The 13,660-nt window shown below is 45.5% G+C and overlaps 2 protein-coding genes across 2 annotated transcripts in view; one reads left to right on the top strand and one right to left on the bottom strand.

Moving 5' to 3' along the window:
- Positions 1 to 2,976, bottom strand: part of Cpes (Ceramide phosphoethanolamine synthase) — a 96,479-nt gene extending 93,503 nt beyond the window's left edge. Inside the window, exon 1 of the mRNA XM_089543855.1 lies at positions 2,779 to 2,976. The gene's annotated coding sequence lies outside the window, so the exon portion shown is untranslated. The remainder of the gene's footprint in view (positions 1 to 2,778) is intronic.
- A 5,665-nt stretch (positions 2,977 to 8,641) lies between these two features.
- On the top strand, positions 8,642 to 13,481 carry LOC149365541 (nucleoredoxin-like protein 2). The gene is made up of 3 exons (XM_089543839.1): positions 8,642 to 8,798; positions 10,844 to 11,148; positions 12,357 to 13,481. Exons 2-3 carry the CDS (start codon positions 10,853 to 10,855, stop codon positions 12,499 to 12,501), a joined length of 441 nt encoding a protein of 146 aa, XP_089399965.1. The 5' UTR covers positions 8,642 to 8,798; positions 10,844 to 10,852; the 3' UTR covers positions 12,502 to 13,481.
- The last annotated feature ends 179 nt before the right edge of the window (positions 13,482 to 13,660 follow it).

The raw sequence follows: 13,660 nt of genomic DNA, 5'->3' as shown, positions 1-13,660 counted from the left end.
TTAGTATTCGTAACGGTGAAGTCGTGTGGCAGTAAATAGTAAAGCCGACAAGTGTCATAGACTGCTTCTGAAGATTGCGCTGTTTTTGAAAAGAATTCGCAAATTGATGTAACCTCCCTTTAAGTTTTACCCTAGAGAAGGCACAAAACTTTCCACCATGATGAACTTGCTGAAAATGCTGCTGAAACAGTGAGCGTGTTCAGAACGAGTGTCGCGACTTTTGGATTGTGTCGAACATGGAACCGTATCAAAAGTGTCCACACAGCTTCCGGAAAAAAAAAAGAAAAAACACGGAGACAAGTTCGGGCTCTTCCAGCCTTTCTTTTTTTTTTATTTGACGAATACTTCAGCGCACGAATCGGTGCACTGACGTACCGTGATCTCATTAAGCATAATTAATGTACACAACTACTTCCCCCTGCTTTTGTGGTGAAGTATTGATTTGATATTTTCTGTATTTTGTATTTATCCGCTAACTATGCTGTAATCATTTCTTGTATTATTGATTTATCGAGGGTCCCGGCAGTCTGACTTTGGGAACCTTGTCTGCACATTTTTGATGTTTTGCCGCCGCGGTGGCTCAGTGGCTATGGTGCTCGGCTGCTGTCCCGAAAGACGCGGGTTCGATACCGGCCGCGGCGGTTGAATTTCTTTGGAGGAGAAATTCGAGGCCCGTATACTGTACGATGTCAGTGCACGTTAAAGAACCCCAGGTGGTCGAAATTTCCGGAGCCCTCTACTACGGCGTCTCTCATAGCCTTAGTCGCTTTGGGACGTTAAACCCCATAAACCAACCAACCCATTTTTGATATTTTGTATATTTTTGGGGACCAATAAAACCTAACTTTCTAACAAATAACCAGTGACTTCCAATTAAAATCCTTGTACGATTCGACAGCGCGGTTTGGGAGTTCTTTAACTGTGAACGATTTCCCAATGCTTTGCCACGACGTTAGGCATCCGCTTATTCGCTTTCGATTTTTTTCACGCGAGTCTGCTTGGAGTGAATGAGGAGACTGTGTGGCATTGAGCACAGTGCCTTCGTCTATTGACCTTAAGCAAGCACTCACGATTCATCTCCGCCGATCTATTCACGAAGTCTGGTTCCCTTACCAATAAATCAACCGATGCATTTTAAACCATTTCCACGCTGAAGCTTTTCGCACAGAATTAATTGCTTCGAACCGACGCAAACAACTACAAGCAAGAGGCACCATGCAATGACAGACGAAAAGTGAGCTAACATGAATTAATGAATGAATTAATTAATTAACGCTTAACCTGTACCTGGAACCTCATCCTGAGTGTCGTCGCTATTTCTTGACGGGCAAAAGCCATAGGGACACAGCAGTCTCATACATTCCGGGGTACACCCTGTATATCTGGTAACCTTGTCAATTAAATAGGTCCCCTATAGCTACTCCTCTCGACAGCCTGTACGTCCCTTAGCTTTTTTCGAACCTCCCGTCATATCCTTCGCGACTTCTGCTAACGCATGATCGCTTTCGGTTTGTCACTGAAAGCAAAATACACGAACACTAACCAACTTCCCTGCTAGGGAAGATAATTATAGAGCGCGTACGCAGGTGTATCGTTAGTATCGTCTAAAGAGAAAAACACGCACGGAGATGACGTCATCATCCCTATAATTATTACGCCATCATAGTGACGTCATGACAGCCTAGGTCGTCTCAAAAGTTGCATTGCCTTTGACCTAAACTGTAGTTTAGGACCGCTTTCATAAATACGTGCCGGAGCCATCCGTCAGCTACGTTTCTCCTCAAAGCGCGTAAACTGCGATCTCACAAACAGCGTAGAGATCTGTCAGATTTAGGCTGTTGCTTCACGTTATGCAGTGATCACTGTGACGCAATTTCAAGAAGCGACTTAGATATATAACGGGCATATGTGAATACAAAACAGCTTGCTTGAATTAGGGCGAGCTCAATGCTCGTTGCCAGCTGCTCTACGCCGGTATACCTAATGCATTCAGTCGCGAAAGAGTATAATGCAAACGCTCAAAATCCCTCACGGCGCACGCTCCAATAATTGACAAAGCGAAACGCGTCGTCTGCTACGGGCTTTACTGTTCGCTTGCTTATATGTGCGTTCTTCATGCTCAGGAAGTTAAATACAACGAGATCGGCCCTTGCTGCCAAAAGTGGCATAAGCTGGCAAAGAGAGCAAGGAAAGAAAGCAATTTCCGATAAGCATCAGCGCGCGAAACGTTTGTACCGCTCACTGCAGCGAAACGACGAGCATCATTAGGCGTTATATCAATTAAATCAACGCGAACGCGCTTCGTTCGGTAGGATAGAACGTGATAAAAAGTGCGCGGTAGACGTTTGCATTAGCGCGAATGCGCACAAGCTGTACGGGAATTCCGGGAACGGCGATGAGACATCGCGCATTGCCGTGGGAAATAATATACGCGAAGCAACAGTCAGCACCAAGGCACACGCGAATATTCAGCAGGAAAGAAAAAAAGGAAGAAACAAAACGAGCAGCTGCCAGAGAGCACACGCCACAAAACGCTGCATCGGTGCCGCAGGATCAAGGCACGGCAGCAGCTGTTGCAAACAGCCTGCCGCCTCAGACGCGATAAAAGCAAAGCCCTTCCCACTTTCATCCCTGAATCCCAGCGCTCCGCATCCAACGGCGATCGCGCCAAACGTCGCAGCATCGTCGATTCTGACCGCGCTGCTTTTGCTGCGAGGCGATGATGCACCGGTGAAAGAATAGATAGAAAAGAAAGAAACTGAAAGCAGCCACGCTCACCGTCATGCTAGCGGGCACCGTTCGGAGTCTGGACAAGCCCGGCGGAGTGCGGCGTTCGTAACCCATCGGGCGGCGGGATCACATGGAAACGAGCTGTCAGCCAACGACTCGCATCCACTCGCATAGGCGAATGCAAGCGGCTGCTTCTCCAGCATGGGGAGAGAGCGGCGGCGGTGGCGGCAGCGGGGGGCTGTGCTGCTGTTCTCCGCACACTCCGCGGGCAGAGCGTTACTGATCATGCGCGGTGTTTGACTCTCCGACTGCTACAGAGATGGCGCTGCTTCATTGCGACGGGTTTTCCCCTTCACATGCAGATGGCGCCACCTTCCCACGTACGTTGGGATTTTATGCAGGAGAAGACTCGGAACAAACAAGCAAACAACGAAAGCACTTTCCATCACGAAGGCCGGCTACAATGATGGTGGCAGATTACGAGGCGGTGCCCTCGTTCCCCCTTTTTTAAATTTTTTTGCGGCTAGGACACAAGTTCTGTGTCCACCCGCTACAAAAAGATATGCCACACTATCATCATCATCATGACCTTTCATATTTGAATTCCTGTCTTGAGCGGCGCTTGTCGGTGACCGCTTGTGCGCTAGATTACTACATTTTGTTTGTAGTAATCTAGCGGAACCCCTGTGGTAAGTTCAGTAAGTTAACAGATGGCAGAACCCCCAATAAACTGCGTTAAAAAAAAATTGAGTGCATGTAATTTGAGGTTATATTAACTCTATGTAATTTGATATTTGATGGATGGATGGATGGATGGATGGATGGATGGATGGATGGATGGATGGATGGATGGATGGATGGATGGATGGATGGATGGATGGATGGATGGATGGATGGATGGATGGATCATAGAGTTAATATAACCAACTCGATAGATGGGTGGCGGCTCGCGCCAGTAAGTATGCCGGTCATGAGGACGGAGAAAGAAAGAGCATTAAACGACAGGTTAAAAACGCGGAAGTTAAAAATTGGATGAATTCAATGGAAAAGAAACATAGTGTAGAACTATATCGATTCTGGAAAAGGCAGATCAGGAAAGAATTTTTCTATGATAACTCAAGAGGCAGTGCCCTACTTTTTGAAGCTAGATCAGGGTGTCTTAGAACGCGCAGCTACAAAAAGAAATTTAACGAAGAAGATGACACATGTGCAGTGTGTGGTAGATCTGTGGAAACAATTGAACACCTCATAATCAAATGTGATGGTATCCATCCGGATGTCGATGCAGGCACAGTCACTCTTTCTGAGGCCCTAGGGTTTAAAGATAACAATGGTCATGTAAATAAATCTGCAGTGGAAGTCAGCAAAAAGCGATTGGAGGATTGGTGGTTGAAAAGCAGAGATGTGGCATAAGGTTAGAATAGTAGGAAACCGTAGGCAAAGTTGATGGAGAATCTTAATGAGAATTGCCAACACAGTAAACAAAAAAAATAATAAATAAAGAAAAGCTGAGCATGGTGGCAATTGCCACCACCCCGTTTCAAAGGGGGCGCTCCTATCCATCCATCCATCCATCGTTGTGAGCGAAGTATCCCCTCAGAAGCAGCCCAGATGAATGTTGAGACAATCAGAAAAAATCGAAATAAAATTATCTCAGCCTAACCGCACGTTTGCTGAGGCTCAAATTTCGCACAGAGGTTGTATTTGATGGTCAGTTTTGTTTTATACTACTCTAAGGTGGTGTACTTGCTTTGGCATTTTATATTTCCGAACAACAGATAGCTCGGTCAGTTAACTGTTGATCAGCGGAGCAATCCAAGAAAAAAATTATTACGAACCAGTCAAAGAAGTTAGTGTTGTCCTTTTTTTAAATTGTACATGTTAAGTGCTTCCTCTCAGACTGATTCAGACAAATATTAAACTAATTGTGCTACTATAAAGCAAATTGGTTTTTCCTCCCATATTACATGGGTTTTCTGAGTATATTGCATCACTTGTTTAAGTTAATGTATTATATTCGTTTGTTGATTTTCTTATGTTTACACTCTACAACAATTAATGGTCCAGTGAGGGCACTTTAGGTATTTTGTACAAATAAATAAATAAATAGATAGCGCCAAAGTTGCGAATGGCTCCAAACTTTCACCTCCAGAAGCAACTGGATCTGCAGGGCAAGAAAAGGAAGAGATGGAGGTACCACTTTATTTCAGTCACGTACAGTCTTTGTCAAAAGTAAACAGGCTGCATGGTTTTGCTTCTCAGTCGTATATTTAAACTTTTATGCCAGCCCTCTAGCTCTAAATCTCTGTATGGTAACGAAAACCCCTGTCCTCTTCTTCAAAGAACTTTTCGACCTTAAAGGGGTAGAGACATCAAATTCCAAGGTTGTACAAAAGACTGCCATACGTTTCCTTTGTATGTGAGGACCATAAGAGCGAAATATTAAATTTAAGGGAGGTCTAGAACATATTTTAATTTCATTTTAAAGTTTGTGAAAATGCTCACTCTTGAAGTCTGAGCCATCGCTAGTGCATGAATGTGACGTAGGAACAGAGAAGAAAACACAAGCAAGTATTGCCTACGTCATTGCACAGTTTTCTGACGTACGGGACCAAGTTTTGCGGTTTCGCGGCCTAGCAACCTTGGTTACGAGTGCTCACGAGTCTTTTTTTTTCTGCACGCTCGCGAGTGCGATGGTGCTTTACGCCCGGCGTTGCCGCAGGCGATGTCGTTGCCGAAACATCCACTTTTGCAGAGGCATATTGCCCGTGCTCTAATGTAGGAAGCATTCTCTAGTATCATGGATGTTATGTATTTTCTTGTGCGAACGTGAAGTACGCCGAGCATGCCGGCCGGCCAGCCTGGATCCCGTCCGCCGGCGTCATAAAAAGGAGCTAAAGTGTTTTCTTGACGTAAATATATAAACCCTGGGATAAGAAATGTGAAAAATGTGTCATTTTTGAGGATCGCTGACGAATACTGAGCTGCTGGCAAAGGTAACGACTGTGATACGAGCAAACTTTTTGCCACAACCGCCTCGCAGCTGCCGCTGGCCCGACGTTGCGGTCCGGCTCGCCTGGCGCCCGCGCGCTTCGCTGCTGAAGACGTCGTGGAGATTTACCATACTATTATTTTATTGTGAGATGATGCTGTTGACAGTAAAGCGATGTGTAGAGTAGGCCTTTTATTATAGCGCAGGCGACTTCCGAAGCGCCGGCCGCTGCGACTTCGATGCGGAAGAGGCTATAGGCCTAGCGACGACCACGGCAACCAGGCAGCAGAAGAGTTCGTCGCCCGGAGCGCCCGCGAGCGATGCCGTTGCCGAAAGCTCGAAACATAAGCAGGCATGCTTTGTCGCTGCTCGAGCAGTCTTTCTGGGGGACTGCTGTACGGCGGCGAAGTGCGACACCGGTTGCGGGCGGAGCTTGGGTAGAGCGGCGCAGCGATGCTCACCGCTCCGTGTCCCTGCTTGCAGTGGGGCGGCAGTTCGCAAGCGACGATCAGTGCGGCGCGTCGGCCTAGTGGCCATATGGCTTGATGAATGTTGCTGCGCGTGCATTATTTGTCTAAATAATGATTGCACTTCGCGCTCTGAGCTCGCTACTTGTTTTTGGTCGGCGAATGTTTTCGCTCGGCCACCGATATGCCGTTGGCCAACGGGTCTCGTTTTGGTCGGCGGCGTTGTCACACTAGGACGACGCTTGGTCGTTGGGGCGTCGTCGTCGTCGTCGGTGCAGCGTGACTGGCTAGTCGGGGAACGACCATGTTGGCCGACGCGACCGTCGGCGTCGCTGTCGCGTCGACCTCGGGGTCCCGTCGGCCTGTGTGAACGCGCCTGAACTGCGCGCTGGTCCCAGGCTGCCCTAATCGTCGCTAGGCCTAGGTGGTCTCGCTTCCGCAGTTGACGGCGCTTTGGAAGTCGACTGTGCTATAATAAAAGGCCTACTCTTCACATCGCTTTAGTGCAAACTCGTCCCATAATAGAAGATAAGTTCGATTTCCACGACGCCTTCATCAACGGAGCTAGCAGACGAGCAGCGCGCACGAAGAAGCAGCGTCGAGCTGTCGGGATGGGACAACGTCGGCGTGAGGTCGGCGCTGTTGTCGGCAGAGTGTGACACACGGGTCGGCCGACGGCTGCTATCTCGGCGACGCGACGGCGATGCGCTCGTCAGGCGACGACCGGTGCTCGGTCGGCGTCTGCGCAGTGTGACAGACGCGCCGACGGCACGAAAATCGCTGCCGCCGACCATCGCCAGACTGAAATCGGCCGATCGTCGGCGTAGTGTGAACGCGCCTTTACCATTTGACGTTGCCTACACGCTCGGTGTTCGCTGGCACAATCTGAGCTGCGTCGGGCCTGACGCCTGCCTCCTCTTCGGAATCGCTGGCCAGCGGATCAAAAATGAAGTGGTTGTCGGGGTTCGAACCGCGGCGTCTTCTTCCTCGTCTGCGTCATCCCGCGATTCCTCATAATCGGTGTCTTCGCCGAAATAAAACTCTTCTTTCCGACTCGGAGCTGTTCGACTTGCCCTCCGCCCGGCTCTCCGTGTTTACGCGCACCACGTGCGTGTCAAGCAGACGACATGCCTACACGACGTCACGGCTTTCCGGACCCACGTGACAACGCATTGTCTGGTTTTTGACGTCATGAAAGAGCCTGGCAAAACCTGGCAACTACGAACCGAAACCGAAACTGTTGGGTACAAATAATACGATTATTAATTATATAATGCGAGTTCATGCTTCTAAGACGGTGTTGCATGCTCACTGAATCGCTACGCATTATTTTCAACCCAGAGATACAACACAAAAATTTGGTGTCTCTACCCCTTTAAGAAAAGCCGTAAAGGTCCTACTATACAAATTAGAAGCAAACCATGCAGCCTGGTTACTTTTGACAAAGGCTGTACGTAATATAGCTTTAAACATTGCGGTATGTGGGCGAATATATGCGAATTCCTAGCTGGTTCCAGCTGCTCAAACTCTTTGATAGAATAATTTCCGTTCGATTCCAGCTGAAACGTACCGGCTGCAATCAGTTGAACATTAATTGTTTCATAAACGATGTAGTTCGACCAGTTGGATTATTTCACCTGATTTATCATATATGCCCTTGAACTTCGTAAAGTGGTGGGTCTAGCTGCGCTGAGCGGGCCGCTACAAACGCAGTGGAATGGGTGAAATAGAGAAATACTTTAATGACAGGAACGGCGGAGAAATCAGAGAGAGAGCAACGAGACTCGTGAAATAGAGTCGTGCAACCATTCATATGTGAAACCTGATGCACAGCACAATAGTTCGGGACTAGTGCATGGACGCCAGAACTAAAATGCTCACGTGGTACGAAACTGTGCTCTGTTTACAAGGACCACATCATAGTCCCGAAGGGGACGCCGATGTGCGCCGCGATCAACTAGTTCATAGCGGTAGCGGACTCTCGATAGTTCGGACTCACCTAATTCGAACTTCCGGTTCATTCGAGCTCATGCTTCGGTTTTGTCACAGTAGTTCGAACGCATGAGCGTATGAAACAGTCAATTTGAACACTTAAAATGCGCGCGCGATCTGGTGCCACTAGAGCTACTTCACTCACTTCGATTCATAGACATCTGACAAAACATGTCACATGGTGTGACGACCCACTGCGTTATTTGCTCCATCTATACAATGCAACTATAACTATTTTTTACAAATATTTGATTGATTTTGTTTATTTAGTTTACATTTGCACCACTAATGTCGCCATCAAGATGTTAATTTTAAATTTTTTATCTATACTTCTAAAACTAACTTTTGTAGGGCTTTGAAATTGTTCGAGTCAAGGAGCTCTGAAATGAGTATCTTTATTTTCTGTCAAATAACAAAGATTTATTTGTTAGGCGAGTCGTTCAGCAATCCGAATTCATAGCTGCTGGCTGGATTAGCGCTGGATTCTCGTCTAGTACACGCCCTCGTTCCCTCGATTTGTGTCGGTAGGTTGTGAACGATTGCTTACAGAGCGACAAGGTCTTCCGTGAGATAGACTGCTGTGGTAATTTTCGGCACCCTGATACTCTTCCTTAATCGTGAGTTGCATTCACCTGCTTGGGATTCGAAGATGCTATGAACGGCCTCGTTTCTCTAACCCGTGTTGTACTTTCGAAATGACAGTAGTTAACCCAAAAACGGCATTAGTTATCCTGACTCTGTATTAAGCGTGTTTACTAATTTGGCATAGAGGTGGGAGGTTGGGGACCTTGCTGATCTTATTCCTTACAGAATGCCTTCCTCCGTTGCTTTTGATGCAGCGCCTTGAGAGGAAATGAATTGCTCTGAAAATGGGTGTGCTGATTATGCGGGCTTTGATTGTGCCACAAATGTGGATTTTGAGCGAACGCCCGCTGATTATGCGGATCAAATCTCGTTCACGCAGCAAACTGCTGTGGGCTCAGTCTGCAGCGAACATTTATTTAAAGCCTCGAAGTAGATCGCGTTAAAGCGGCAGAAACGGTTGGCATGAAAACAAAACGAAAGTACGAATACCGAGCGAGTTGCGCTGCTTGAGGAAATTTCCTTACCAGTTTACTCTGCGTTGTTTTAATTTTAGATCGAGCCATACCTGAACGCTGCTGCGATTTTTGCATTTATTTCGTTTGTCGCTGTTCGTTTTGCTTTTCAGCCTAGCGCGACAACATAAAGGCTATGTAAACGAATTCCAGAGGAATTCCGCGCCTTGCATGTATTTGGGTTGCAAATGAATTGCCTTCGGCTTGAACAGGGGTGTTGTCGGTTGGTGTGAGCTGGCCAAGATATTTTAGTCGGTGTAGCAACTTTTTCCGGTCGCGCCATGCTGCTTTTTGATCAAATAGGAGGAAGTTTCCCTTTTTGTCGCCGATGGTGCGGAGTGTCATTTCACTTCATTGCAAGCAACGGCGGCAAGTATTCGTGACGTCAGCTGCCTCTTCTCAGGTTCCGTATGTGGCCTTCGCGACGGGCAAGCGCATGCCAGACGCGCCTCGTCAAAACAGTCTCCTCGTGACGAATTATCGCCCATTATCGCTGTATTTTCAACTTCTTGAACTTATTTTACTAGTTAAACCAGCGCGTATGTTCCACGAGTTTTATATTTGCACAGTACCCAGCTGTAAGAACATAGGTGCACATTTTTCCGAAACTATAGCTATAGTACTATAGTACTATGCCCTTTTTGTTATAGTGCTATTTGCTTTTAATTTTTTTTTGCAACAAAATTCAATATTTAGAACTCAAACCCGTGTACCATGATTGCTTGCTGTTAAGTATGTTGGAGAAAGTCAAACATTTCATACCTCCAAATTGCTCATGACCGCCGAGGAGCATAAAGATTACATTCGTGCATTAGAATTACAGTGCTGTACTAGTATTACTAGGAGCTGTCAGCTACCTATTTACAGTGCACACTTGTCTTTTGGTACTGAAACTCTGGACTCCAGCATTTCAATGCCTTTTGTCCAGTATACATGGGCTAGCCAATTTCCGTAAGAAGCGAACCAGGAAAGTATTATCAATAGATCTAGTGCAGTTTCTGTAATATGGTTCTTATGTGCCAAATATATGCACCAGAGCCCAATTTCTGCTACCTCTTCGAGGTTTCATCCAACACAACCAAAGGTTCAGACCAGCAGCATCTTATATTGCCAACCATTTTTCTGTGTTGTCTAGCTGTTCACAATATTTTTAAGTGTTAGCTGTATTAATTTTGATTTTAAAAGCAATTTTTTAGTAACTTTCTCTGCTAGTGGTGATAAAAACATCATTTTCTGATATTGAGATAGGTTGTCATTATCAGCAAATTTTGCAAGCTGTAAAAAATTGCCAGAATATTGCTGCAGCTTATCTGCTGTGTGATGAGATATTTATATTTTAAACTTTCCTTTATCCACATTCGAAGAATGATGCCACCTTCAGCTGTATTGTAACGACATGAAATTGCGTTTGGGGGAAGAAATGACATAGTTGTCCCCGCATTCAGTGGCTGTGCAGCGCGTGTACATCAAGACACCGTTATCATTACAGTTTTACTCTCACTGTCTGTTATATGTGCTGGCTAATGTTGGTTAACACTGGAATGCCTGAAATGAAATTCCTTTAGGAGAGCAACATGGACATGTTCAAGGGCAAGACGCTGGTACGCAAGGACGGCAGCGAATGCCAGGCCGAGGACGCCCTCGGCGGGGCTAAGGTGGTGGCGCTGTACTTCTCGGCCCACTGGTGCCCACCCTGCCGCATGTTTACGCCTGTGCTGGCCGAGGCCTACAAGGAGATGAAGGACGAGAGTGCAGCGTCTGTCGAGGTCATCTTTGTCTCCTCGGACCGTGCCAACAGCGACATGCTGTCCTACATGAAGGAGAGCCATGGGGATTGGTTCGCTGTCAAGTTTGGGGACCCGTTCCAGCAGTGAGTATGCAGTGCTGTCATAAGCACAGTCATTTACCCTGGAATGAGCTCGGATGTGTGTGAATGCTTCATCAGTTATCACTGCTCTGCTTGATAAACAGTTACTCTATGTGTAAATGTAGATTTGTGAAGTGATAGTTGGCCTTGTAACAACATTTCAATCCTTGATAAATTTGTCCTCACTCATGCTGCTGTTCTTAATGATAAAATAAAAAGTACTGGATTCAAGGAAAGCTTCAGCATTACTGGTATGGCTTATGAAATTAATTATTGATATCAAGCTGGCTAATGTTGCCAACAAAAATATTGATATTGCGTTCCAGCATCTTAGCCATAGCTACAGGTGTCATAGCCCCATTTATACAGGATAGACAAAAAGCATGGTAAACCAGCAATCATAAAGAACATAGTGCTGCAGGGCTACCGAGTAAGGAGACATACTGTGAGGAGTTATTTTTGAAAGCTCTAGCAAAGATTTATGACGCCTGTCTTTAGATTTCAATTGTGGTTTTCGAACATGGCTCATTCTAGAGCCAGGTGACATGGTAAGATAGCTGATGTTTGGGCAAGTTCAGATTTATCCATTATGGTGAAAAACAAAAAAGAATAGAGCACAGAAGCAAAGAAAAACAAAAAAGAATAGAGCACAGAAGCAAAGAAAAACGAAGAAAAGTGAAAAGCACAACATGTGTGCTGCCTTACAGCTCCAAATTTCTGTCACATGATCTGTCAAAAATGACGCAAAGCTCACTGTGGAACATTTTACAGCAAGAGCCGTTATCGGGAGCGCCTGAGCTCCCGAGCCATCGTGTAGCTAAAGCCCATTGTAGTCATTGGCTTGGATTGACTTAGAGTTGCCAAAAGCCAATCCAAGAAGGAAAGAAGAGAAGACAATGAAGGGGGAGAAAATGGAGGGACACTGCTGTGGTTCTGGCATTTGGGTGATGTTGCTGTGGCTACTTAATTGTTCTTGCTCTTAAGTCTTGATGACAAAGCTATGCAGCCACAGCAGCAGTTCTCACCAGATACTTTCTCTGAGCCATAGCCTAGTTTTCCCAATATTTTTTTGTGCTTGCATTTGTACTCGGTTACTAGACCGACTAGCTCTCTCTTACTATAGATATCAACATGCCTTGCCAGATCTGCAAATTGTCATTTCTCATTTTCCTTTCTTTTTCCCCCTTCCTTTCCCTTTTTGCTAATGAAAGGGAGCTGAAGACCAAGTATGGCATCAGCGGCATTCCCACCCTTATTGTTGTCAAGAGGGATGGCACCGTGATCACTGCCAATGGACGTGGTGACATCCAGACCCAGGGACCGAGAGCCTTCGTCGATTGGGCAAATGCAGCATAAGCATGTGCCCCTTCTTGTCGCAAGCTTTGCCTTAGAAGCTGCCAGTGGTGCTGCTAGATCTAATGATGCGCTTCCATCTTTCTAGGAGTCTGTTGTTACACTTGTCCTGTTTGCCACTGTTGGAAGTATAGTACCATATGGCTTTTGATTGTTATATGTGTGCTCAGGTAAGCATTCTACATCTTTTTTGTTTTTCTTACATTTTTCTTTCCTGCAACCTGTCACGGGTTTCTTGTGGTGTTCAGAAAACTTTAGACAACCTGTCTAAGTACCAAAATAATGTTAGATAAAGCTTTTGTTAGGAAGTTTCCACGTGAACTTCTTGATGTATTTTAAGTGAAGTGCTGAGGTATTTTAAGAAAAGACCTTTTGTCAAACAAAGTCCACTATTGATTTCAAATAAAGGCTATAGCTCTAGTTCTGTTCAGCGTCATACGCTTACATTGCTATGGGAACAGCCTGCCAATATAGCGTGAAATATGCTAATATAAGCATGCCAGAGCATTTTAATGTCGGCCAAATATTTATTCAGGCCTGCTGTGTGGCTTGCAAGTGTGTGTTAAATGCGTTAGGCAGCCAGGGTATTGTGCAACGATATGATATACAGAGTATAAAGTCCAGCATTTGTGTGTGTTGAACGGAGTTGTTGGCTGGATATAAAAGTGCAGAAGATCATTATAAAACCTTTCATTCTACTGTCAGTAATAATTTTACTTTGCTTTTGCAAGCTAATTTTTGCGAGTTGTTTCGTTGTATTGCTTACCTAAGCCAGACCAAATGAATTACGATTTTGTGTGACTACTCGGACACTTTTACATTTGTAGCGTGCGTTCTTGCAATGAATAGTTCACGCCTCTCATTCAACTACAACCACAAAATCACTTTCAACTCTGTTCCAAAGAAAGCACCATTTTTGCCGCCATGAAGCTTGTTTTTCTTACTACATTTCTACTCTGAAAATAAACTGTTTTGCAGTCCTACATTCGAACTTTGTTCTTTTTTTGTGTGTGTGAATATGCAATTTAAATAAAGCCAGACTAGACCACTGAGGACTAAATTTTTCAGGGTGCACGTAATAAAGCTTCATTCATTTGCAGATTTAATATAAAGGTTTTGTTTCAATTGCTGAAGAGGAAGAGGTTACGAAGGATGTGGGACG

This window comes from Amblyomma mixtum, chromosome 1 (genome assembly GCF_055824585.1).
Source record: "Amblyomma mixtum isolate Tamu chromosome 1, ASM5582458v1, whole genome shotgun sequence".
NCBI lineage: Eukaryota > Metazoa > Arthropoda > Arachnida > Ixodida > Ixodidae > Amblyomma > Amblyomma mixtum.
This window is presented reverse-complemented; position numbering and strand designations above follow the sequence as displayed.